The sequence below is a fragment of the Haemorhous mexicanus genome, chromosome 1 (assembly GCF_027477595.1).
Source record: "Haemorhous mexicanus isolate bHaeMex1 chromosome 1, bHaeMex1.pri, whole genome shotgun sequence".
Classification (NCBI taxonomy): Eukaryota; Metazoa; Chordata; class Aves; order Passeriformes; family Fringillidae; genus Haemorhous; species Haemorhous mexicanus.
In genome coordinates, this window is record NC_082341.1 from 132,696,983 (window position 1) to 132,724,309 (window position 27,327).

At 39.4% G+C, this 27,327-nt stretch overlaps 1 protein-coding gene across 2 annotated transcripts; it reads left to right on the top strand.

Annotated features, from left to right (window-relative positions):
* The first annotated feature begins 6,191 nt into the window (after positions 1-6,191).
* On the top strand, positions 6,192-26,131 carry RIPK2 (receptor interacting serine/threonine kinase 2). 2 transcript variants are annotated; one of them, XM_059863286.1, is made up of 11 exons: positions 6,192-6,471; positions 10,188-10,341; positions 11,498-11,653; positions 13,924-14,081; positions 17,073-17,122; positions 17,462-17,623; positions 19,020-19,105; positions 19,304-19,393; positions 20,234-20,339; positions 24,251-24,430; positions 25,209-25,456. In XM_059863286.1, exons 1-11 carry the CDS (start codon positions 6,281-6,283, stop codon positions 25,340-25,342), a joined length of 1,467 nt encoding a protein of 488 aa, XP_059719269.1. In that variant the 5' UTR covers positions 6,192-6,280; the 3' UTR covers positions 25,343-25,456. The 2 variants fall into 2 exon arrangements, with proteins under 2 accessions (XP_059719269.1, XP_059719261.1); XM_059863278.1 differs by lacking the exon at positions 25,209-25,456 and adding an exon at positions 25,546-26,131 and having other exon boundaries at positions 6,199-6,471.
* Positions 26,132-27,327: the final 1,196 nt, after the last annotated feature.

Below are 27,327 nucleotides of genomic sequence, written 5' to 3' on the forward strand. Positions count from 1 at the left end.
CTGCTCCAGCCCAACTACAATCTCAGCTCTTCTGGGTTATTTTACCCTGTGCAAAGGTGAGCTGTGGTAACTCCAGGCCAGTTCACTCTTTACAGGCATTTCCGATATTGGCCAAGTGTCAGTGTGTTCATGGAAGACAGTCACAGAAAAGGTTCATCTGCTCCACTCTATAAAGACTTGTGAAAGGGTCATGTTAATGACCTATGGGCATTCAGACAAATTGGAACTCTAAGAGTGTTGCATCCTGTGTAAACAGAGCCCTCACTTAATACAGGCTTTGCATATATATTGCTCAAGAAAATATTCCACCTTCATTTCTGTTTTGGTTTTTTGGTCTGGTTTGGTTTGGGGTTTTTTGTCCTTTTTCTTTTAGACTATTTTCTAGAATTTACCCCACTGCAAACTGTTACACTTGTGACGAAAATATGCCTTACGTTATGCCCAGATGACACAAGCTAATTGTTTATACAAACAGGAATAGAAGCCATGTGTTCATGCCTGAAAAAATGATTAATGGGTTGATTCATTCTGGCTTACTATAAATTCCTCGAAGCGTAAGCACTGTTGCTAAAAGTCAGAGACTTTCAACATAATACTTATCAGGAAATACCTGCTCCTAAATGAATGAGAAGTAATTGCACTTACTAAAAAAATTACTGAGGCTTTGACTAAAAGAATCAAAGAATCTAGGCAAAATTTTTTTCTTGGAAGGTTTTCAAACCTGGAGCTGGAAATTTGGGTGATTTTTCCTGTTATGAATTGCAGTCCTGTACACTCCTAAGTATGCTAAGTTCTTACAAGTCTTAACTCCTCATTTCATTTACAGATAGGCTGCATTTTAATTTGATTTCAAAGCACATAGATGTTGTCAAATAAACATGCCAATTTTCCCCTTATTTAAGTGACAACACAAACCACAAAAAAAGTAAATGTAAATGTATAACATTTCTAACTGCCACATTTCCCACCGGGTTCTATGTATCCACTTGATTATCCTTGCCTTGCATTCTTGTAGTTAAGAAATGAATGTTGTTCTCCTTTATGACTCTGTCATGACTGACGGCTTGACAGCTATTTGGAAAGAATTGTAGCTATTCAAGCTAGAGGACAGAGCTCCAACACATTATGTATTTCTGGGAACTGAAATTACAGACCTAGCAGATTTGTTACACTCCAGGAGGTGCCTCGAATCATAGAATCATAGAATGGTTTAGGTTGAAAGAGACCCTAAAGATCATCTACTTCCAACCCCCTGCCATAGGCAGGGACACCTCTACTAGATCAGCTCACTCAGACTCCATCCAGCCTGGAATTGAACACTTGCAGGGACGAGGCATCCAACTTCTTTGGGCAACTTGTTCCAGTGCCTCACCATCCTCACAGTAAAGAATTTTTTTTGATATCTGATCTAAGCCTACTCTCTTTCCATTTGATTCTACTTCTCCTATAACAACATGCTCTTGTAAAAAGACTTTCTCCATTTTTCTTTTACAGTCCTTTCAGGTATTGGAAGGCTGCAAATAGCAAAAAGTCTTCTCTCTCCCAGGCTAAACAAACCCAATTCCTTCACCTTTCCTTGTGCAAGAGATGCTCCATCCCTCTAATCATCTTGCTGGCCTCCCCTGGGCTCACTCCAACAGGTTCATGTCTTTCCTGTACTGGGGATCCCAGAGCTGCAGCAGCATTCCAGGTGGGTCTCAGCAGAGCAGAGCGGAGGGGCAGAATCTCCTCTCCTGACCTGTTGGCTTTGCATCAAATCTGCTGTACTGGTGTGATAGTTTAAATTTTGAAAGAGGAAAAAAAAAAAGGGAAAAAAAACTTGCTCTAATTCACTGCTGAAAGAAATTTTTTTCACTTTCTCTCAGCTGAACTAATTTTATGGGAAACACCAAGAAGAGAAGCATTTTAGACTGTAAACTAAAATAAAGGTTAAAACCTAGGAGTAGGGGAAAGGGGAAAGCTGAAGTATTTCAGTAAATACCCGGCATAAAAAAATGCACGTAGACTAATCCTGAGTGCAGCAGACCACTGAATACCTAACACTACCCATGCTTGTAAAGTTGGAGGTGTCAGGGAATACTCCTAGGCCTGGCACTCATCTCTCAACAGGAGATAATTCTGTAAGAATTCTATTAGAATAATCCTTTTTGGCTCATGAGAAATACTGCTCTTCCAATAATCCCTGTGGTTCAGGAATTAGAGCTAGGAACTACTCTTAACAGGCATTTCTGATGCAGGCTCTGTTTTGGATGGAGGACAGTCATCCCAGACTAGTCATCCTTGTTGCTAAAAAATGGACTCAGCACCTCGGATGGACCCGGGCTTCACCTGGCCCCAGAGAATCCACATGCTAAGAAAGCTACAGAAGAGTACCACAGTGCTATTGTGTCTAAGGAGAATCTTTCAAAATCACCCCCTTTTCCTTCCTCCTCTGCATTACTTTAACACTGAAAGCTTCACTGTGTTCACGCAAAGCCAGGAGCTAGGAAGAGGAGCACCTTCATAAAGTTGTTCAAGCAAATGGAGAAAAGAGGAAGCTCAATGAAAACAGCAAATAAACATTGAAATTGTTCAAGTGTGGGGTGGCTTTTTTAAACTGCTAGGGCGGAAAAGAAATGTCATTTATCTTCAAAAGAGCACTAGAGTTTATCCTGGAGTTACACTCATGATGTGTCATCACCACATGGGCACCAACAGTAGCACAACGTCGAAATAAAAATCCAGGTGACTCAGAAGCCTCAAACCCCAAGCACTCCCTCCCTCCCTCCCTCCAAACTGCTAGAAAAGCTCTCAGCAGCTGGGTAGTGTCAACATGTTGTAATACCTGGATACAAGTATTTTCATGCAGCTGTCTTTATATAAATCAACAGACATCTAAAACCATAGGTAACAACTTCCAAAAGAGCTCAGATGCTCAGGAACAGCCCACCTAGAGTGTGGCACATGCTAACAAAGAAGGGTTGGTTGAGGCTGGCAGGAGAATACACGGAGGATTTCAAGGGCTGTTGGTTTCCATGGTTGTAGCACTCATTACCAATAGATCTGAGCAAGTGTATCAGTACATTGCCAGCGTGACAGCAGGCAAAACAGGATCTCAGCCAGGATCTAAGCACCTGATGCATTTAAAAAAAAAAAAAATACTTGCTTCAGTAAGACCAAACACAATTGAAGAGGTTACTACCAAAGTCCTTCATTCCTGCAAAGTGAATAGTACAAAATATTCAGGCAAAATATTCCTTTTAAAAAGGCTGTTATAACAAAATATCCCTTATATTTTTTATGTAAAAGCTTGAAAAATCCACAAAATACGAAGCAGGGACAAAGGCATTGTGATTACTGAATGAAAACTCATTTCCTAAAACAGGGTCTTTTACGCAGCTCCAAAGACACAACTAAGAATCAGAGACTATCAAGCGCTAAGGAAAAAAAGTGCCATTTCCCCAAATTTTTCAGAATATTTAGTAGGTAACAGGGCCTGCCATGTTTAAGTCCAACAGCAAAAATATGATAAAATCATCATCATGCAGCCATAGCTTCTTTCAATCTGAACATCTTGTCTTAACAACAAAGAGATTCCTGCCATTGTGGAAACACAGTGAATCTGGTGAACTGCAAAAAAACCACAACTAGATTTGGTGCTTAATATCTATAAAAATGAAGGCACTAAAATTTTTTGGTGGAGGGACAAGACTGAAACAAACTGAAAAAAGAAAGTCTTTATACTAGTAAAGACAAGCAGGTAGTGTGATTTTTTTCTAAACACATACATGACTATAAAAGGGTGCACGTATATCTATGTATGAGAGGCCTGGTTTTCAGGTGGAGATGCACAGGAAAAGATATGTATTTTTGTACCCTTTTCTCAACATCAGTGTGAATACCTGTTTGCAGTAGAAATGTAAAAGCTCTTTCCAGACTATGCTGCCCACAGGGAAGAATGTCAAAAAGTAAATAGCACCTCAGTCTGGAAAGTGTGTTTAATTTCAGTTATTTTACTTGATCTTTTACAGAGATAAAAGGAATGGAAAGTGTTTTACAAGTCAGCATCATGATGTACTGATCACATAGTAGCTAGCTGCCCTCCTAGATTTCGCAAGCTGAAGGAAGACTAAGCTCACCATCATAGCTTTCACACTTTCAGAACCATTTTTTTTCCAGTTTAAATTCAAGTAAATTACAGTCACAACAACACTAATCAAACCACTATGAATACCACACATAGAAGAAGTATCCTCTTTGCTGTGGACTTTGCTTACCTCATTATCAGTGGGGACCTTCAGAAAATTTCCATGTGAAGTGACAAGTCCGATCCAACACTTCAAAATGAAAAGGACTGTGTGGGGAAAATCACTAGTTAAAATTTCAAAGAAGTAAATTTGAAGCTATTTATCTGCCTCATGCTATAAATACTGTTTCTATCATTTAGAAACAATATTTAACAAAAATTTTACTTTTATCAAAAGTTTAATCTACCTTAGGAATTCAGCCTCACCCCCAAGCTGCCAATAGGGTTGGGGTGAGGGTTTGGGGTGTCACAAGGACTGCAGCTCCAGGAACACTGTACCTGGAACAAGCATGACAAGAGAAGCATGGCACTGCTCCAACAGTGCTGCCTCCACATACACTTTCGAATTACAATAATTTTCCTGGGGTTCAAGTCAGTGTACTTAACACTATAAACATACATTAAATCAACACAGCACACAGTAACAGGCTGCACAAATAAATCTTCAGTATAGTGACATTTTAATGGCAAAGAGTGTAAAGTATGTATTTACACAGTGGTTTTATAAAGCAAGCTCATGGTAATTGTCCTTTGCATATCACTTTATTTTGGAAACAAAATCTTCCTTATACACCAAATTTAAAATTGTATGACTAATGGTACTATGGTACATGGTTAATACAGAGAGGGATATGCATAAACAGATACCCAAAACTTGCATATTGCCTCCAGGAAGAACTTGTAAACATTGCCTCCAGATTACAATTTTGGGAAACCACCTAGTGTGCCTAAAGGACACAGTCTAAGTGAAAACTGAAAGTAGAGTAGAGTAAGTAACTAAAAACTGAAAGTAGAGTAAGTCACTGCTTGCTTTACATAATTGCTCATACATTCATAATGCTGAAGCATTTGGAGGATACAAGTCATCCAAAATACAAGACAATTGGAAAAGTCATAAAGCTAAAGTGCTACGACCTAGACAGAGCTGAAGAGTTGTTGCCATATCTTAAAATGAATGCTGTGAAATACTGAACATATTGTAGCTTGAAAACTTAGGTCTTTTCCCTCATTCTCTGGTCCATATCCATGAGTGGGAGAAAAGAGGTGAAAAGCCACAGGCGCTTAGCCCACGATCCACACGATTGGAAAGGCAAGTGAGTTGCTCTATTTACCTTTATTTCATCCTGTGGAAGTCACTCCTTGTGGAAAGCTAAAAATCTCTAACTTTAAGTTAAATTACTCTTTTAGTCTCTGAGACTTGGTTTGGTGAACAGGCTTTAGAAAACTTCCTTCACATAAAGCTCTCATAAATACATCTGATATCAGCATAGGCAGATCGCTATGAGCACGGGCAAGGGTGACTCGCACTTACTGGAAATTTCGAAACGATCTTTTTGAAATGCCGCTATCCTGTAAAACCTTCCCAGGACAAGCGCAGAGGAGATGAGCGAGTGCATGAAACAAAGATTTTCCCACTTCACTTGAGCAATGAGTATACACCGGATGGGGCTCTGAGCAACCTGGTCTAGTGGAAGGTGTGTCCTGTCCTGACAGAGGAGTTGGACTTGATTTTTAAGGTCCCTTCCAACCCGCATCATTCTATGATTCTGTGCAGCGAACAATCCACTGCGGTGATCTGCCCTCGGCTCTGGCGTCCTGCACCATTCTTCGAGCGCAGAACTCGAGGGGGATGCCTCCTCCTGTGCAGCGCAGGGGCCGCTCCTGGGACGGGATGGGGGATGCTCCAGGCACAGCCCGAGGGACGCGGCCGCCACAGCGCTCCTGCGTTGCCCATGGGCGAGGCCGCTGCCCCGGCACGGCTCTCAGGGCCCCGCACTCCCCCAGCTCGCTCCTCCCATCCCGGCTGCTCCGCCTTCCCCGACCCGCGAGCCGTGGGACGCTTTTTCCGTGAGGAAGTGGCTCGTCTGTGGGGTAGAAGGAGGAGAGAAGCGCTGGCCAGGAGAGCAGGCGGGGCAGGGAGCTGCGGGGGGGAGCGAGGGAGTGGGGCCAGAGGAGCGGCGCTCCGGGCCGCGCCGAGCCCGGCGCAGTGCGAGCATGAGCGGCGGGGATGGTGCTGGGGGCCGGGCGGGCGCCCTCAGCTACGGCCTCCCCTCCATCCCCTCCAGCAAACTCCCGGACTTGCGTTTTATCAGCCGGGGCGCTTACGGGACCGTGTCCGCCGCCCGCCACGCCGACTGGAGGGTCCCGGTGGCCCTCAAATGCCTGCAGGGGCCGCTGCTAGACAGGTAACGGGGTGGGCAGGGGGCCGCCGGCGTGCGGCATCGCCGGGACAAGGGCCCAGCCGAGCCTGGCTCTCCCTGAGCCAGCCCCCAGAAAGGGTCAGGGTGCCGGCCGAAGGTGCCGGCGTAGGTTTCTGAGGTCTATGGATCAGATCCTAGTGTTTCGGTAGGCAGCCTTGCTTCCACGGGGAGAGGGGATCCCACGAGGATGATTCAGCTTGGGCCAGGAGAAAGCACGGACCGGCCCCGACGCTTCCTCTCTTTCGATTATTGTAAAGGGCTGGTTTCGGTCTCGGTCTCTGAGACACTAAGTTGTTTCTTTTGGAGTTTTTTTCCTTCTGCGCTGCGCACCTCGAGCCCTCCTCATGGTGGGCTTGACACAGTTTGGTTTCTTGCTGGGTCTGTTGTTTGCTAACCATTTTGCTGAGGTAGCTGCAGGATATTAAAGTACAGTGATTACTGTAGATTTGGTGTTTACATGGAGAGAGGAATGTCGGAAGTATGCTGTTCTATCCACTAGAGACTGCTTCTAGAAGAACCTTCTCTGAGACCACGCAAAGTTATTATTTTCCCACAGATCTCACAGTACTGAGAGAAGCTGATTTAAAATAATTGCTTGTAGACCCCCCTGTAAAACTGGTATTTTCCATGCAACAGTCAGGTTCCCCATTTTCCAGGTACCCAAGTGGCAGCATATTTATTACAGGAGCTGTCACTCCATGTAAGGAGACAGCAAGTTATACTTTTTCATTCCTCACTGTCTTATTCAATCCCCATAGTTACAATTTGTTAACGAATCAATGCAAATTTGCCTCTTAGGCTGTCTGAAGCCTACCTGACTGTAAACCTGCCTCTGAGTCTTATCTTGCTGTCTTCAAGCTTCTGCCTCAGGTTTCTTTGATCTAGTATTAGGCCTTTAGGCTGGATAGCTTCCCCCAGAAAGACTTCTAGTCTTGTGACTCAATATACTCGAATACAAGACAAGTTGTTTTAAGCTCTTTCACCTCTTACTGCCCAGGTTTGTGTATACACAGGCTTTATCTCTGAAATCTTACCAGAAGGGGAATCTCAGTTATGTTGTGTTTTCTGATGAGGTAGGGGAGGGAGGGGACGGATGGGTGTTGTGGGGGATTTTTAGTTTTGGGATTTTTTTTAATGACATGTTCGGGGATTTTTTTTTTCCCCAACTGGAAATACGGCATTTATCCTCAGAACACAGCTAGGAATAGTGGGACATCTAACCTGTGAAATTATGATTAGAAGGGCAAGTGAGGTAACCAACATAATAATAATCATCATCATCATCATAATCATAGTAATGATAATAATAATTCAGTCACCTACCATGATGCCTTAGGTTTTAGCTTTTATATTTCTCAGATTCTGTACTGCTTTAGGATATAGTTCTGAGCTTCATATTAAGGGTTAGTAAGCTCTCTTCACAGAGAAGCTAGACAAAACAATTCTTTTTGTCTAGCTTGGAACCAAGGACAACCACCCAAATTTCAGGCCCAGCATGGACTAAAGAGAGAAAAGAAGGATCAGACTTCGTAACCTAAAGCTATAACTGGACAATTAACTCCAGTATGCTAATGGACCAGAACTAATAAAAGTGAGATACCTCGTGACTGGTTGTCCATTTTGTGACCATTTTGGGCTCAACTTGGGTGTAGCCTTGGCTGGACTCTTGTACTGCCCAAGGTGTGTCCAGTGAGGCCTTTTAATAAATACCTGCTTTATTCTTTTAACTCTGTTCTAGGTCAGCCTTGATAAAGCATCACCATATGTCAGGCAAGGCCCAGAAATGCTGTCAGAAGACTCAAAGCTATAAAAAAATCCATTATACCCAAGTCTCAGCAGCAAGTGCTTTGTTGGTGGTACAGTACAGAATGCCAGCCTGTAAGTGTTGTCAGGAAAAGGGATGCCATTAATTCCCCAAGTGGGAATCATGTGCTGTGCATCCCAGAATATGGTATGTGACCAGCCAAAGAGCAAAGCAGGGTGGGAAGCTGTTGTGGGAATGTGCTCATTTAGGCATTACTCAGTGCCTTTTGGCATGGAGCAGACAAAGGTGAAGTGACTGACAGGCACAGGAATAGACTGCAGTATGTTGCAATTCATTTCCCAGCCACAGCTGAATCCCATGCTAATGTACCTTACTGTCTGGGAAAACCCCAAACTTTCTCTAACCTAGTCATTTCTGGAGAGAGGGAGAAAGGTGTAGAGTTGTCTCTTCAATCCCATGCTTGTCTCAAAGGCTGTCTTTTTACTTCTGTCATTTCCCAGAGTTTCCTAATAAGTCTTTTTCCATCACCTAGATAAAAGGACCTTAATTTCATATCTGTCTAAATTCAGAATTTCTTGCTGCTATGAGCTGTAGACTTGAGTTCACAAGGCTTCCTCTTTTCCCCATATATCCTGAGAGCCTTGTCTTTGTGAGTGCTAAAGCCACCTTGATGGATCCAGACTGCCCTGTGTGCTTTGAGGTGGGCCCTGAGCCAGCTCTCACCCTGGAGCTGTGCTGTGCACATAGCACAGTGCTCTGCTGAACAAATCGTGGTGGGCATAGCCCTGGCCCCAGCAAAGCCCTATTGCTTCTGAGTCAGACTGGCTCACATCCAAAGGATAAATGTGCTGTAAATGTCCTGTATTTCAATATTCTAGTCACATACTTGTACCTGTACCAGTCTCCACTAAGATCTAAGTGCTTTTTTCACTGTATTGTGCTTTGTGGTCTAACTATCCTCATTGACAACAAACCCATTTTTTTCAAGACTATTTGAGATATAAGGCATACCAAATGGTTTCTATTTTCAGGGGTGGAATCATACTCAATCTTAAATAAAAGTTGACCCTCTCAAATCCACATGCTGCAAGGCCTGAATTTGTAAAGATGCAGCAAATCCATATTTATGAGGAGTTTTGAGGTAAACTGAAATTCGAACCTGGTAAACATTTATGAGGAATTTTGAGGTAAACTGAATTCATGCCTGAATTTCACTGTGTGGTTCCACACAGTCAAATTCAGGCATGCACCCATCATGAGGCTGGTCTATTCCTGCTTCCTGTGCATCTAGGGGATGTTTTTTCCAGAGAGCAGTTCAAGCAGGAGCTTTTTGAGGGAACAATTTGTGTGAAAACAAAGCATAGTTAATTGTTCATTTTCCTTCAGAAAAGAACTTACTTTCCTTCAGAAGTCAAAAGTGCATTCCTTTAGCCCCTATTATATTAGTGTACAGACTCTATTAGACTCTATTATATTAGAGTTGACTAGATTTAAATGGTTGGAGAAACATGTGTATTAAAATCTCCACTCTCTAGGAAATAAATATTAGGCTTGAGTGAAAAGTTGGGGTTTGAAGGTGCTCAGTAAAGTGGGAGAAATGCGGCTGGTTGTTACCATTATGGTTACAAGAAATGGTGGAAGCTGGAAGTTCTGACTTTATTCTTAATTACTGGAAACATGAATGAAATGTGTGATGGAAATATATTTGTGTGGTACAGCAAAACCAGGGAAGCTGTCTGGTCTGCATTTGCAGATTCGGATTTGTCTTACACTATCTTATTTTCAAAGCAGCATGGTAGAAATGAAGTGGTGACAAGATGGTGGTACTGCATACAGGGACATATTTCACAGAGAATATAGTGAATCCAGCATTTGCTTGGAGTTTCATAGTACTGGTATGGTAATTTATTTTATTTGTTTGCTTGTTTTCTTTAAGCGATAGAAACCACCTTCTAAAAGAAGCAGAGATATTACACAAAGCCAGGTTTAGTTATATTCTGCCAATTTTGGGAATCTGCAACGAGCCTGAATTTCTGGGGATAGTAACAGAATACATGACCAATGGGTCATTAAACCAGCTATTGCATGGGGTAAGTGTACTTATGGTCTTTAAATATGATACCTGGCTGTTTCAAGTAGATTGCAATTTTCATACTTAATTAGTAAAGTATTTTATTTATAATATTTCATGCTAGAAGACAGTCAGTGTTCCTAGTAGTTTTGATGCTCAGATAGACCTTCTGTATCTCAAAAACACAACTAAACTGAGCTGACTTAAGTTTTATTAAACTTTTTCCTTTAATGTTGTGACCTATAATGAGTTTTTATGTTGAATTATTACATACAGTCACTTTAAAAATCTCTGTTGTTCTCTATTAGATTCTGAAATACTTATGCTTGCTTCAGTCTGGGTTTCTGAATTACTGCCAATACAAATATTAAATTTTTTTTTCATGAGTTTGAGTATTTTTTTAAAAAATGAAGATTCTGACTTTCATTTTATGAAGCTAAATATTGCTAATATAAACAGGTGTGATTATTTCTTCCAGATCTTATTCTTTGAGTAACTTCTCCTGTGCTGAACTCTCAGTTGCTCCCATTAGTTTGGCCTGAACAGTGTTGCTACTGCAGTTTTTTGTCAATAGCACTAAAGCCTCTTCTCTACCTTTAATCAATACACATCTCATGCCCTTCAGAGCTCAACTGTGTTTTTCATAAAGGCATTAATGTCAATATAACATCTAAGACTTTGGTTGAATTCTACTGCATTTTTCTTGCTGTATTATTATTTATAATGGTAGTATTTTTTGCATAGTTTCAATACATTTTTTTTTTCAATACATTTTTTTTCCCCATTGTCAATTGCTGATATGATTTTTGCCATTCTTTGTGTTGGACTCATAAATTGTGGGTTACAAGTTTCATGCAGAAGTTCATCTGTAATTCATATTTCCATATGAATGAGTAGCGTAGTAAATGTTCAAAATTGTATAGCAGTCATGAACTACTATGGGAATGCTAGGGAATGGAAACATAGCACTGCATAATTATTATTTTTTGAGAATGTTTCTTTTAACAGCTAATGAGTCTTAATGCACCATTACAATTTTTTAAGGAGTTTGTGTAATGTATGTTTTAAAAGATTACTGTTTGCCCAAGTCACTTTCTTCTTTTTATAAAATAAGTCTTTGTGTGTGCTGTTAGAACAGAGGATTATATTCTGGTTTTGTGGTTTTATCTTGGCAGAAAGATGAATATCCCAACATTCCCTGGTGCCTGAGATTCCGCATTCTTTATGAGATTGCCTTGGGAGTAAACTATTTGCACAACATGAATCCTCCGTTGCTGCACCATGACTTAAAAACCCAGAACATTTTGCTGGATGATGAGTTTCATGTCAAGGTAGGGTTATTTAATTCTATGTTCTTCAGCATCCAGAATGAGTGAAAGTGTTTTCATTATTGTAGAGGAGGAAGGGGGAGGTTGTGGCCATACAGAGAGGGTATAATTGTTTGGTGGATTTTTTCTTCTATCCTTGCAGACAGAATTTTGGAGTTTTTCTTTTCTTTTGGAAACTCTGTATTACTTGGTTGTGGATTTTATCTGAAAAGACCAGGAAGATAGAAGTTAGGCTGTTTCTGCTATAGCAGTAGCTGATACTCAATAGTGGTGACACTCTTGTTTGTCAGCCTTCCAAGGCTAGCTACATCTGGCCCTTTCTGAGAAGAAAACAAAAAGTGCTCCTGCCTGAGATGCTCTGACAAGTTACTTCTGATAGGCAGTAGGTCAAGTTCAAATGTTAATGCTCTATTTGATAGTTATCATGCAATGTGGACATTTCTGTTCTGTTGGGGTAGTAACAGAACATGTAAAGCAAAACTTCAAAATCTTACTATGTTGGAAGGTGGCTTTTCTGAAGCTCCTTAGAATAAGCAAACATACATGCAGAAGTATCAGTAGTTAAAAACTTTAATTCTTCCTGTAAAAATATCACTGCCATGATGCGAAAAAGAGACTGAAAGTACTTCTGACAAAATGTTTAGGTACTTCCATAATTGCAAGAGCCTGTTTTATTGTTTGTTGTTATTTTAAAAAGATCTGGTTTTGCAGTTGATAGAATATGTTACTCAAGTTAATGGAAATAAGACATATTTTGCACTAAATTTATTGAAAAGTGAATGTTTCAGTTGCTACTGTAAGTTGACTCTCCTTGTGACTCCTTTGAGCAAAGATCCACTGCTGGTTTCTTCTTTCTCCACTGCACAGAAATTTTTCTTGGCAGCAAAGTGCCTCACATGGCTTTGTCTCTGCTCACACCCTCAGCAGGTCATACTTCCTCCCACTCAATTGTGCTGGTATTGCCATCTCTCGAGCTTCCTGATAAACCTGATCAGGGAGCTAGTCCAACTCATTTTTTTATCCGCTCTCTTTTTGATCCCTAACAGCTTTGGTGTGGCCTGGTGTTCTGCCTGATCATATCTGAACAGTTCCTTTGCTGAGGCACTTGAAGGGAAGAGGTTAACTCTTGCATACCTGCCCTACCTCCTGTAAGGAGTGTCCTTGGGGTTTTAAGTGAAGCAAGATTCTCTAAACTAGTACAGTGACAGGAAATGCAAACAAGGTTTATCATGCATGCCAAACAGAAGAGATACTGCATATGTATAAAAGTAACAGCATTTACAAGGTGCTTCTGACTGTCTCTGAATGAGCAAGACTTAAGACCAATTACAATGAGGAAGGCTTGTTGAGAGTGAATTGTAGAGAAGAAAGGTTACTTTTCATTGTGGATTTTGATGTATGCTCTTCAGAAAGCTTGTTTCTGTTATCTTAATTGACTTACTGCTTGCACAGGCATCTTTGTTGAAAATGTTTTTGCTATTGTGCAAATGATGCTGGACAAGTGCAGAGCTGGTAGCTGACTGCTTATCTCCCGTGTATGCCCGACACTGCAGCTCAGCTGGCAGATGCATTCTGCTAAATGTCTCTCTCCGTATCCATAACCTAATCTGACATCTGGTGCCCTGGCTGGTGGGTATCTGAGGATGTAAAGGGAAGTCAGTTACTTCTTCATTAGATGCACTGTATCCTATAGAAAGGAGCAAGGCCCCAGAGTGCACAGTAAAGAGAATATTCAGCAACTTTTTGCAGCGCAGAATTTCAGAATATCAAATTTATTAATTCAGGATTAATACATCGTAGTTTTGGGAGTGAGGTAAAGTGCCCTGAAATTGTTCTGTAAGAAGAACTGCCTTTGTATATTGGCAAGCTGAGTTATGTACAACTACTACAATTTATACTAAACTTGTTCTTTCTTCACAACCAGGGAGTTACAAGTAATCAATAATTTTTTCATTTGCTTTTTTTAGCACAAGAAAGTGACTTTCTTCATATGGCACAGCTATCTATTACAGGTTCCTCATCCGTAGTGTACATGAATCCTTCCTTAAAAGAACAGGATAGGGCAGTGCTATAGGTGTAGCATGGGTCACGACCTGGGAATTCTTTATGACCTGGAGTTGATGTTTCCTGTTGCTAGGAGAACCACTTACTTTTTGTGTTAAGGCTAAGAGCTTTGGGTGACCCCTTTTCTGGGTGTATATCAGGAATTTCTAGCACCTGTCAGCAGATAAAACCGGTTTTTCTTCTCAGAACAACTGATTTGACCTTTGCAGATTGCAGATTTTGGCATGTCCAAATGGCGTGTCATATCCATGTCCCAGTCCCGGAGTGAGTCCTCCTTGCCGGAAGGAGGGACAATTATCTACATGCCACCTGAGGATTACAACCCCAGTCAGAAAACCCGGGCAAGTGTGAAACATGATATCTACAGGTAACTCCTGTTGTTGTCTAGTGGGGCTTGAAATCTGAGCTCAGATATGATTTACTGAACTTAGGTTTTAGCATATTCTCAGCAATTTTATTCTTTTCAATGATAATATAATAGCTATATAGGCTAAATGAATTGGGAATTAAAGAATTGAGTGATAGCTGGATTTAATGACTTTTGTGCTGTGACAAGTGTAATGCTCCAAAATTAAGCTGAGACTACAGAAATAGGTAGGGGACTGGTTTCTGTAAATGAGTGTACACAAGCAGACAATGCAGAGAAAGAAAAAAGCCATTGACAGCATCAAGTCAATGCACATACTGCACAGATAACAATAATTTGTGTAATTAAATAACATAATTTTCAGAATGTACTTGGAGGAAAGAAGAAAATGTATTTTTGGAAAGGAGGTAGATAAAAACAGGATAGTGGGGTTGGAGAAACTAGTTACAGTAATCTTGTTAAGGAATAATTTACTTTATGAAAGTTGTGGTAGCTTTGTGTTGGCACTCCTGAGTACAAGTAGTAGAATAGTAAATAGAGTGGTGGTGACCCATAGAACAAAAGGAAATCTCTCTGAGGATATTGGAGTTACAATTGGCTGGTCTAAAATGGCTTAGAGACTTCTGAGATTACTTGAAGAATTTTGGGAGGAATTACCATGTGTAAAGGAAGATTGAGAAGGCATGAACTTGCCAATCACGGTGACAAAGTCGCATTGTCACATCGTTCTGGTGCAGTCTGCCACCTTTACCTTCACTGGTCTCTTACATGGTTATAGCTTGGTGAGAAATGACTCAGTCTCAGAGGGTCCTACCGACTTCCAGGGAAAACACTCTTTCCCTTAATTATCATTAACCCTCAGAAGCACATGAGGTTTTTTGACAGCCCTGTCCAAAGACTACAGATGACAACACACCTGCTTGCTTTACCCATTGATGAGAAGACATGGATAAGGAAAACATGGAAAAGAAAATAAGGTGCATTGAGGGGAAAGAAATGGTGACTGGCAGCTTAATGAATGGGTGGAGAGGAAGAAAACAAATGTTTCTTAGAAAAAAAAATATTTTCAGAGGAATAACAGCCAAAGAGGAGAAAGGCAGAAAAACCAGATAAGTTAGGAAGGAAAAAGATTATGTGAGAAGAAAGAGGAGAGACTGAGACAACATTGGAAAGAGAGATGTTCAAGTTAGGAAGACATGAAAGTACAGAGACAGTGAAGGACCGCCAGAAAGGCCGCACAGGAGGTTCCATGCTCAAGATCAGAAGGAGATGCTACAAAGCAGAAATAAGAAAGGAAAACAAGAATAGTGTAAAGGGGAATGCTGCAGTGTTGAAGAACTGAGAAAATAATCTTTAACTGTAGAGAGATTCCAAACTGAATGAAAGATAATTTTAAATAGCTGTATATTTTCTGGATGTCAAATTAATTGATCACAGCTGAGTGTTGTTGAGATACTGAAGCTAATTTGTGAGGAGGGATCTTTCTTAAAGAAACAAATTATTTAAACAACAGTCAAGCAGCTTAACTTCTACAAAAGGGATGATTTGCTATACCAATTGCATGGATTTGACACTAATGCATCAAAAGAAGACTTTTCTAACAGGGAGGACTGCTTTTATTAAAAGCTATATGAGTAAATTTTATCACTGAAGAATGTTAAAATGTAAACAGACTAAATAGGAAAAATCAGTTCATATTTGATTTTAAGCACCAGTTATTTGTTTTTACTTCATTTTTTTGAATTCTTACTTGGTAGCTGTTGAATGGTACAGTGCTTTAAGGCAGTTAGTGTAACTATGCAAAATTTGCTACTTCTTAGCGATGTAGGAAGGAAGCTCAGTACATTCATACCAAGGGTGGTGGGGAGCAAGCCTTAACAGCAGTTGATCATGGTGATTATTTTCTGGAATGTCACTGCCACAATGCTTGTAAAGACTTGGACTGAAAACATGGAAATACACACTTGTCAGCACCTTGCATGTATTCTGAAGTTATGGAAGCACTAAAGCTTAAGCCTGGATTGTCCTTTCTAAATCCAGAACCAGATACTTGAATACAGTGCCGTGATTAATACTAGGATCTTTTCATGGAATAGAGCTTCAGTCAGATATTGTAGAGTATGTAAGGAAAAGTTGCAGAGTACTGAGAATTCAATGTTGCTTTCAAATGAAATCAGCTAACCTTACTTAAATTACAAAGTTGTTTAAAGTTACCTCTTTCTAATATATCCTGGTGGCTGAAGAGAGTGACTAGTTTACTAAAGGTGGGGCAAGTTTGTGCTCACTGAACCACTTGCCATTCATGTTGGTGTGAATAGAAAAGAAGGTCACTGAGGAAGCACATGTGTGTTCAATCTCCTGGCATTAGTTCAGAGTAGCCTTCCCAAGAGTCTGTTTTGGAAAGTGAATGCTGTGTGTAAGTAACATCTCTCCCTATGGAGATGATTGCAGATGTTGAAAGCATATATGGGGAGGGAGGAAGCTGGAGTGGGCATCCCAAGGGCAAGTTTGTATCTTACCTGGTCTCTGTGACACTATGTTGGGATAGAGCTGTGGATCAAAGCCGTCCTCCCTGCTAATATCCAGCTTCCCTTGGGAATGTCGGTCCATACCAGGAAGATGCCAGAATACTGCAGTTAGGACAGAGCAGTTGGCTCTCTGGGGCTCACTTTAATTTGTGTGCTGAGATTTAAACTCCATGTACATAATTCATAACGTATTAGCAGATCCAAGTTCATAGAGATTTGGAATAGGAGTTTATATGCCATGGATCTTGTCTGTACTTAATAGAATTATTTAGTTCAAGATGAGTTCACCTCCTGGTTTTCATATATTCATGTCAACATTTTAATTAGCTATAGTCAGTCCCATGTGTGCTTGCAGGACCATTTTACCAAAATGTTTTAAATACAATGTAAAGCTGAGCATATTGTGTTGTTAAGTGTCTGTAGTCTAAAATAACATCTTCTGTACTTTTTATAATGTAAACAGCTATGCTGTTATCATGTGGGAAGTGATGTCAAGGAAACAGCCATTTGAAGGTAAGACCGTGTCCTCCTTTAATTTATTTTTCATGCCTTACCTAGAGGTTAAACATGAAACCTGGGGACTTAATTATAGGGGTTACTTTTTAATAATTCAACTTTTAAGCTTATTGAAGAGCACTTTGAAATACTTTTCAAATTAGACTATATTTTTAGTATATTTTTCTTTTTTAATTACAGTGTTGTGTCTTAAATTAAGAATACCTTTTCTTTAATCAAGAAATGTAACCTTATTTTGATTATTTAAATTCTGTGCAAATGGAATTACTCCTCCTGTACAGTAAGCTCTTTATATTGCATATATTTCTAATGACTTCACAATGTCTGTTTTGACAGAAGTTATAAACCCCTTGCAGATAATGTACAGCGTGTCACAAGGACAGCGACTAGACTTGAGTGAGGGAAGTCTATCAATGGACATTCCTCATCGAGTGCTTATCATAAGACTGATGGAAAGTGGATGGGCACAAAACCCAGATGAAAGACCATCATTCTTAAGTGAGTTTACCTTGCCAGATTTCTGTTGAACATGGTACTTACAGACCAAGGCTATAGTCTTGAAAGGGAAATGTTAAAGATGTTGGGAGATCTATGTGCTTGGTCTTGCTGCTTATCATAAAGTGCTTGGCTGCTTCCTTTGTGTCTGTAAACAAACTTTTATGAATGGAATTGTGTGTGTGCCATAAAACCAGGTTGGTTGTTGGAGTCTTGCACATTTTCCATCTCTTAATTTACCTGTAAAAAAGCAGCATGTTTTGTTTAACTACTTGTGTTTCGAAGTTTTTGTTTATTGTTGAAGATAATTTGGGGTTTTTTTAAGAGGAGGTGGGAGAAGTGAAGAATAAAACGAGTACTGTGGGATTTATGAGCACCAAACCAACACCAACAAATTGCACATCAGATAAGTTGTAGTGACTTCAGCTTGTATTTGCATCTCAGTGTAAATCTTTCACTGACACCTTATTTGTTGCATCTCCTTTATCAAGAAAGAACTGGATTTTTTTTCCAAGCAAGGAAATGTATCTAAATACAATATTTTCTAAAATCAAAAAAAAAAAAAAAAAAAATAGACACATAATGACTTTTCCATATGCATTCTTGTTTTCCTATCCCAATTAACAAAAAAAAAAAAGTAATTTAAGTGTGTGGTCACACTGAAGGGAAAATTATCTGGCATATGTACTTTAGTATGAGCTAACTTGGATTCTCTTTTTAGTGCCATGTGTGTAGTTAGATGGTCTTTAAAAAAAAAAAAAAACATGCATTGCTTTTACTATCATAAAAAGAAAGAAGTTGCAAAACTATTGCAAAATTAGGGGAAGTGCAGCTCACTGATGGGGAACTTAAGCAATTACCATAGCATAGGAAGAGAGACACACTGAGGCCAGTGTCATTTGGTTTCACTGGATGTGATAGGTCCGTGCTTTGACTATCCCATCTTCTCTGGCCCTGCCTCATGCCTTAGGCATGTGCTCTGCATATTCCTGTGTTGGGGGTGGGTTTGTTTATTTTTCCAGTATAAATCTTTAACAGCTCTTCTGGAGTGAGAAGACAGCAGCCCATGCTGAGGTCTTATGGTGTTTGGGTCCTATTCAGCTAATCAGGCTTGATGGGGCTACATTAAAACACAGCAAACTGTCCAATCTCTCCATTCCATGAGTATGAGACTTGCATTATCTTGGTCCAGCATTGTCCTGGATCTCTTTTGGTACACATTTCTTTTGGTGGTGTGAACTGTTCTAAGAGAAGCAAGCAGCTTCTGTTTTAGCAGCATAAGTGGTTTGATACGTGTCAATAGAAAATTTATTTTTGTAAATGTAAGAAAGACACTTTAGGACAGTGACAACTTGATTTCCCCTTCAAACCATTCACCAAGTACTCTTCCTTTGTTCAGAATGTTTAATAGACCTGGAGCCAGTTCTGCGAACATTTGATGAAATAGCTATGCTGGAAGCAGTACTTCTGTTAAAGAGGTCAAAGGTAAGTGGCTTTTGTCACAGTCATGAGTTGGTCAAGTAAGTTGGTAACTTTCACTTGCTAAAAGAAGTGTAATCTCCTCTGTCATTTCTCCTCAATTTCCTTTGTCTAATCTTGTATCTGGTTGAAACATGCATTTGTGCGGGATTGTCATCTTGTTTTGTAGCAGAAATTTAATACAGGTAAATATTTCTCTTCCAGTCACTGTATGAATCACAAAGTATTTATAAGAGTGGAAAGAAAGCAGATGTGGAGCAGATACCTCTAAATATACCTCTGAATCCTGAAAAGGTAAATACTTTGTGTGTTGCATTTGGTATGTCAGCATCCTGAGAGAGTAAAAGAAGTTTAACTTGGTAAGGGGAGCTGTTCTGCACTTTATTTCCTGTGCAGTCAGGAAAGGCATAAAATGCATTACTTGAGCCAGGGTGTAACAAATGCAAAGCCATATATGTGAAGATAGAAAAGGGTGAGTATGCAGAAATTAGAAGGGCATCTAAATATGGGAAAGCTCTAAATATGGCATGAAGCTGTCATGAAGGGAAGGTTTAGGTTGGATATCTGGAAAAGGTTTCACCTAGAGGGCAATCAGGTACTGGAACTGGCTCCCTAGGGAATTGATCACAGCACCAAGCCCAGCAGAATTTAAGAAGTGTTTACACAATGCTCTTGGGCAAATGATTCTTGGGGTGCTCCTGTGTAGGGCCACCAGTTGGACTTGATGATCCTTGTGGATCTCTTTCCACTCAGTGAGTCTGTCATCCCCTCAAGGAGGAGTGCAGCACACAATGCCTGCCAATAGTAAGAGATCGTTTGCTGCTCCCCTACACCTCTACAGAGCTTGCTTGTCATATAGGGTCACATAGATTTGCTTTTTTATTTTGATTCTTAATGTTGCTGCTTTTGGTTCTTAGTAGTAGTTAAACTTGTATACAAAATTGCTGTCATCTTTGAAAATCTATAAGTATTGGGATTACATTCTTTCTTCCAATTTACCATATTTTAATTCTGCTGTCTATTGAGCATTTAGATAGCAGGGAAAACATGGTGATGGGAAGGTTCTCTGTAAAAACATTGCAACTTCATATTGGTTTAATGTACCTGTTCAATATACACCTGGATTTCTTTCAGCCAACCTACTCTAGCTCCATAGAGTGTGATGCACTTCCCCTTCGGAGCATCTCTCCAGATACATCAAAATTCAAGTCTCTTCCCCACTGTAATATCCTCTCATCAGGTGAGGGACTCTTGACTTTGTGTAAATTTAAGTTGCTATATCAGCTTTACATTCACACAGTGACACTGCATTTGTATAGTAGACAGTTGGGTCTCTCGATGTCAGAAAAAAAATGTCTTTTGGAAACTTTGTGCTCTGGGTAATAAAAGAGTTTTTAAACTCTGATTTTATGTTCCTGTCGCCTGAGAAGTCTTTACAGCTCACAGGGTCAGTTTTCCTATTCAGAGTTGTGAGTGCAGAGCTAACATTTTCTTGTCCCTTCAGACTCTTGCAGTTTAGTTAACTAGGTTTTTTTGTTTCTTTGTTTGTTTTTGGTTTTTTTGTGGAGTTTTTTTGTTTGAACTGCTTCTGAATATAAAAAAAGGCTACACATTCTAGAAGGTGAGTAAGCTCAAAGTTTCCAGTGCAAGTGTCCTGATAATTTTTTTATTCAATAAGTAAAAATGTGTTTAATAGACTTCTTTGCAAAAGTATCTGCACAAACCTTTTGTAGATGTCCCCTATTATGAATAAAACTTGGCAAAATTCCCTGAGGAAACTCAATTTTGAGGTTTTGCTGACATCAGAAGCCAGAAACATACAATGGAACCCAAGTGGAATAGCAACACATTGTGAAACTAAAACTGCATTTAAGTTTCTTCCCTTGACAGAATGCAAATATATTTCAAAGGAATAGAGTGTCCTCTCCTATTGCAGGGACCAGGAGTATGAAAGCAGACAAGACTATTGACTTCACTGCTAAAAAAAAGACATAAAAAAGTAGTCTGAGGTGCTGCAAAACTAGAGACACTCTGGTAGACGTAAGAGAGCACAGGCAGTTCCTGTTTCAGCTTCTGTTTGAACACATACACGTTTTTGAACTTCTACTCAGTGTACTAGAAAAGCATAAATAGAGGAGGAACTTGGGTGAATAAATCACAGAAGGCTTAAGGACTTCCAGTTACTGAGGGGAAATGGCAGAAAGCAAGCGCAGGGTACTTTGGCTGTACCTCAACTGAAGCATTTATCTATACAGCATAAAAACATCAATATGAAGAATAACTCATATTTACCTAGCTTAATAAGTATGTTGTGAAGAATTTTAGAACACAGAGTATTAGTTTGAGCTTGAGCATGGACTGTAAGGGTAATCACATAGGCTGATATTTATCATTACCTTTTCTTGCTGCTGGTTCCTGTTATGAATTGTTGTGTCTGCCTGTGGAGGGAATCATTGAAAATTTATTGGTGCAATTAATCTGATTGGTCAGCTGGTGGTTGTTTTATAGAGTAATTGCTTAGACTTTATTGTGTTTATGTATAGATACTATAAAGCTTTGTGAAAATAGTGCCTACAAAACTCTACTGCAGAAGAGTTTATTATTTTGCTAATAGCTGCATCAGGTACTGTTGTAGTGGAAAGCAAGACTGACATTCATTTTGCTTTTCAAACTCACTTGCAATTGTTTCAGGTGAAAATTCTATTCCAGGTAGCTGTTAGCAAGAGAGGAGTTTGGCATAGCACAAAGGCAGAAGTTAATGACCACAGAGTCTAGCTGAGTTAATGACTATGGATTCTTGTTTTTTCCATCAGTACAATCAGAATACTTTTTCAGAAAATTACATCTTCAGAGTTAAGACTTGTCTTCTTGCCTTTCGCCTTTCTTTCTATCTTTACTTTTTTTTTTCCCTTCCCTAGTGAGCTTTTCTTGGGTATTTCCTTAAACAGCTCTTTTCCCTCTTCCCATTTCATTTCTGATACAGAGAGTAATCCTTTAATATGCTTTGTTTTGCTAGATGAACAGAATGCACTCTTTTGAAATCCCTTTGTAAAATAAACTTCTTTATTCTCATAGTAGCCTAACTAGTCCTCCTGGTGCATGTTCTGACTTAAGTCGATGAACTAAGGCTTCGTGGTATTATGAGAGACATGACAAATTTTTTTTGTCTACAAAATCCCCCTTACTTACTGTACCTTAGAATTTTATTTTTCCTTTCTCACAAGAACCTTCATTACAGAATAATCTACTTAGGGGTTGTTTTTATTCCTCATCTCACTTCTAATCATTAGCCCCAGCTTGAAACAGAAAGTCTAGATCTCATATTTTTCCTTCTTTTTTCTATTTCTGTTACTTAATTCTTCTAGGTCACCTAGGTTCTTTTTGAGTAACTTGAGTCAATCTGGTTTTTTTCTGAATAACATCTGAATAACTCTCAATATAATTTTTTTTTTTTTTTTTTGAGGGAAGTGGGGTTGTTTAGCATGGAGAAAAGGAGGCTAAGAGAGGAAATTTTGCTCCTTTGCTCTCTGCAACTACCTGAGAGGAGATTATGGCCTGGTGGGGGCCCCTTAACTAACAAGCAACAGCAGCAAGCCATAGGATAAGAGGAAATGGCCCTGAGTTGTGCCAGGGGAGGTTTAGATTGGATGCTTGAAAAAATTCCTTCATGGAAAGAGTTGTCAAGCATTGAAACAGGCTTCCCAGGGAAGCAGTTGACTCACCAGCCTGGAGGTATTTAAAGGATGTGTAGAGATCCTTTCGGATGGCATTCAGGACATGGGGCAGTGGTGGACTTGGCAGTGCTGGACTCGATGATCTCAGGGTCTTTCCCACAGAAACGATTGTGTGATTTTATGATTGCATTTTCTTATGCCCTGTTCACTGGTCTCATTCTCTCATACCAGTACAATCCCAGTAGTTTTGTCTTTATGTTATGAAATTAAATTTGTGTATCTAAAAATGTGTAACAATCTATCCCAGCACAGCTGCTTGGAATACTTTCCTGAAATGATCTTTCACTCACAGTGGTTGTTGTCTCCTACTCCCCTTTTTCATGCAGTAGGTAATATCTGCTGCTTCACAGTACATAGCTCTGCCCAACTTTCTGCCGTGTTCATGAAATAAAATACTAGTTACTGTGAGTTCTAGTCCACCATTTTAAAATACTGGGAATGAAGTTTCTTCCTCATTTTCCTATTCCCGCTCTGTGTACTTACAGACATATTCTTCTACAGGTCAAGAAAGAGCTGGGAATACAACTTCAGATTTCCCCATTGGACAGGTAATCTCAAATTGTCCATGGGGCTACCTCACTGCATCTTTAGATGCTCATCTGAATTCTTGCATCTCTGGTTCTTAGTTAACATCTTAGTTATTGAGTCTTTATCAAGTGACACCGTGAAAGTCTAATTGAAGCTATTTGCAGAGTTAGGCACGTGTCCTGTAGTTTGTTTCTCAAAATCTGTTTGTTATCTCTTCCTTGTGTTATTCCTACTGCTGCTTTCATACCTGTCACCATTTCTACTATAAAAAAATTCTAAAGCTAAAAACTGTTCAACTTCCCCCCCGATGGAAATCCTTTTTACTTTTCTTTGCAAAAGTTTACATGAAGTCATATCCTGTTTTGATGAACTACAAAAAGCTTCCATTGGCCTCCCACTGAATGTTAACTTCTCCCACTGCTCTTCATGTCCTTTCCCCCCATCTGAATCTTTATGTTAATATTTTCATCTTTCTTACACTGCCAAACTTCATAAAAATAAATTAGTCTGCTTTCCGCCTGACTTTTAGTGACCTTTCCAAATACTCAAAGGATTTATTTTGCTCTTCTAGTTTCTACAGAAATTTTCTCTCAGAGCTTTTTTGTTGAAGTTCATATCTACCAGATTTATACTCCCAATATTTCTTTAAAATAAAGCAAGACCCCAAACTTTACTTTAAAATAAAGTCAGACCCTGGTAAAATATGAGGGACATAAATGTACTCAGAATTTGAGTATAAGGACTAATTTGTTGTATATCAAGTAAAAGTAGTTGGTTTATGACTTCTTATGTGAAATTGCTCTAAATAGTCTCTGATGGGTGTATTTTATTTGTACACAGAAGTAATACAGCTTGTTCTTTTTCTTCTCCTTTTTTTTTTCTGTCTAAGATGGAAATTCTGGATGCCTACACTCTCTTAGCAGCCAGAGCATGGATGAAAATCTGTCTGTAACTCAAAGTGCCAAACTCCTTGTGCATCCATACAGTGCTGGTGTCTCATCTGCCAGGAGTATTTCAGATGCCTCAAGTTCTTCATCCCTTGTGCTGCGGTCATCGCCGATTCCTTCAGGTACAGCAAACACTGTTTGACTCCAAGACCCACAATAAGTGTTCTAACATTGAATGTTTATCTGTATGAAATGGAAATGGAACTGTTATTCACATGCAAATGAAAACAAAGCATCTGCAAGTTAAGAATGCAAAATTAAGTAGTTCTGTCCTTGTAGACTTACATTACAAAGTAAGCAAAAACAGTGTAAAATGTGGCCAAGTACAGGTACCTGTAGCTACTAGCTTTTTCTCTCCTCCTGATCAGATTCCTGCTACTATGGGTCTTCTTTATCCCATTCCCTTTGCTCATAGTATTTTTACTGTTTCCTACTGCTGTTGCAGTGCTACAGTCCAGCAGAACAGGAGGAAAATTTAGCTCCGATTTAGTCACCTTGTTGTCTGTCACTTCTCACTTTTTAGGCTTTCCAGTCTTCCATTTAGTAATGATGGGGCTGAGAGAAGCAGCAACAGTGTCAGCATGTCACCTGTAGTGATCCTCTGTGTTAGTTAGGAGCCCACTACATTGTATTTTTGTGTCAAATAAAAGTTAACACAAAAGTTAACAAAAATAAATTTTAATGATTAATTATTCAGATATATTTTTTGAGGGGCTGCACAATAATATGCAACTTTTTAAAGATCTATTGCATCATCCTGCTTGTGGAAATATGAGAATCAACACCCCTTCACTGTGTGAAACCACCTTGAGAAAAATACCAGGAAACTACAGGGATGTTTTCAGTAATCTTCAATAAAAATCCCCCTGGAAAGTGAATTTACCACCTGTCTCTTTTTAGTACCAGGTCGGGTTGAACACTGGAACAGGTTGCCCATGGAGGCTGCAGAAGTACCAACACTTGGAGATGCTCAAAATTCAGCTGGACAAGGCCCTGAGCAACCTGAGTTATCCTTGAAGTTGGCCCAGCTTTGAGCAGGCCATTACATCAGATCACCTCCTTGAGGGTCCCTTCTAACCCAAATTATTCTGTAATTCAGATAGAATAAATACTCTAACCATTAAATTTGTCCAATTGGAACATTTTAACAGGTTTTTTTCAGCTTATTCTTTGTTCTGTGGCAATATCTGTTGACAGTTACAATCCCTTCCTTTTTTCTAATCCTTTCCAATCTCAGATTTTGTATTGGAAACCATACAAAAGAATGTAGCTCATCAGTGGATCCAAAGTAAAAGAGAAGAAATTATTGATCAGATGACTGAAGCATGTTTGAATCAATCACTGGATGCTCTTCTATCAAGATTTTTACTCATGAAAGAAGATTATGAACTTATAAGCACCAAACCTACAAGGACATCAAAAGTGCGACAATTGCTTGATACTTCAGACAGCCAAGGAGAGGAATTTGCCAGAATTATAGTACAGAAGTTGAAAGATAACAAACAGCTAGGACTTCAGCCTTATCCAGATATTGTATCTAATTCTCAAAGACTGCATTTTTAAATTTATTCTTTCTTTGTGAAACCATGTGAATATTTCTTACAACATGATTCTTGTTTCTATATAGTATTTTATTTATGTGCAGCTTTGTCTTTACTGTGCTTTTGACCCTGAGTTCTTCTAGCCTGCATTTGGTCAGTGACCAATTAATAATTTGGAGTGCAGTCATAAAACCAAATGCTTGACAGTTGCTGACTGATTTTGTAAAAGTATTTTGTTTATACACAACAAAGAAAAACATTAAAGGTTCATAATTTTACATATTTGCTGTTTATACACATCCTTTCCTTTCATCTCACAGGATTGAGACATCTGATCTTAACGTGGCATGTTTGTTTTTCTCGTTCCTTGTGCTTTTTCTCACAGAGGAGGGAAGAAAAATCTAGATGCTCTTTTCCAGGGCTGTTCTGCTGTGTGTATAATAAACTTCCTTCCTTAAGCCATGCTGGTGTGCATACTGGAGAGGAGTGGTAGGTGGAAGGAAGTTTATATTGCATTTTTGCAGGATTTTTTTTATTGTTTTGGTTTGGTTTTTTTTCCCCCCCGTTTTGTTGCCAGAGCAAGTTTCTCAGACCATAATATAGGAAGAATTTTAGTCCAAAGAGGGGGGAAGGAGGATGTTGTGCTTGTCATTTTTGTTGTGTTCAGAAGTGATATAGGAGAAAGGCTGCAGCTATAGCATTTTGCATTGTGTGGTTATAACCACTTAGCCATTCTTGAAATCATAGTAGGATGAGATCTAGGAAGAACTTACATAAGGGCATCCTACTTAATACCTGTTTAACATTTCCTTGGTCATCTGCCTTGCCTTTGTCACCTGCCATCTTACCACCCCTTACCTTTGTTATCTGCCATAAATACTTCTCATGTTATGTTGCTAGATCAAACTTTGAACTCAATTTTATTTTTGGTATTTGCATAATGAACTACATAAGTAGCTGGGTCTGTACAGAGATCAATCATATCCTGCTTTGCAATGTTGGAAGTAATGTGCAGTAATTCTGCTATCACCTGCCTTAACCTTCTCCAGATCACATCTCTGCTGTCCTTTTTGGCTGAAGGATGGTAACATGTTGAGGCACAAATGGGGCCACCTGAGAGGAAAAGGTATGTGGTTTATTTTTTTCAGTTCATTCCACAAGACCTTAGTGACTTTATCTAGATGACTTCAAAACTAGTAAAAAAATTACTTGTTTTAATTTGTCAGAACACAGCACAGGCAGATTATTTTCACAGGCACTAATAAATAATTACAATTTCTGCTCAGGCTGTCTAAAATTTAGGAAAATCCAAACTCCACATACAAGAATGGTGAAATATACCATATAAAAAGGAGCAGATAAATGAAAAGTCCTAAGTGATGGCTTTTTCAAAACCTATGGAGATGAGAGATCTGCCCCATTTCAATTACTCAAGTTTCAGTGTGGTTAACACTGGTTGCCAACAGCTTACTTTTTTC

Bases quoted from the DNA above. Each gene is read 5' to 3' on its own strand.
- RIPK2 (XM_059863278.1), top strand. From the start codon at position 6,281: ATGAGCGGCGGGGATGGTGCTGGGGGCCGGGCGGGCGCCCTCAGCTAC. The intron at 6,472-10,187 runs GTAACGGGGTGG...GTTTTCTTTAAG, and splicing joins CAGGGGCCGCTGCTAGACAG to CGATAGAAACCACCTTCTAA. The intron at 17,624-19,019 runs GTGAGTTTACCT...TCCTTTGTTCAG, and splicing joins TGAAAGACCATCATTCTTAA to AATGTTTAATAGACCTGGAG.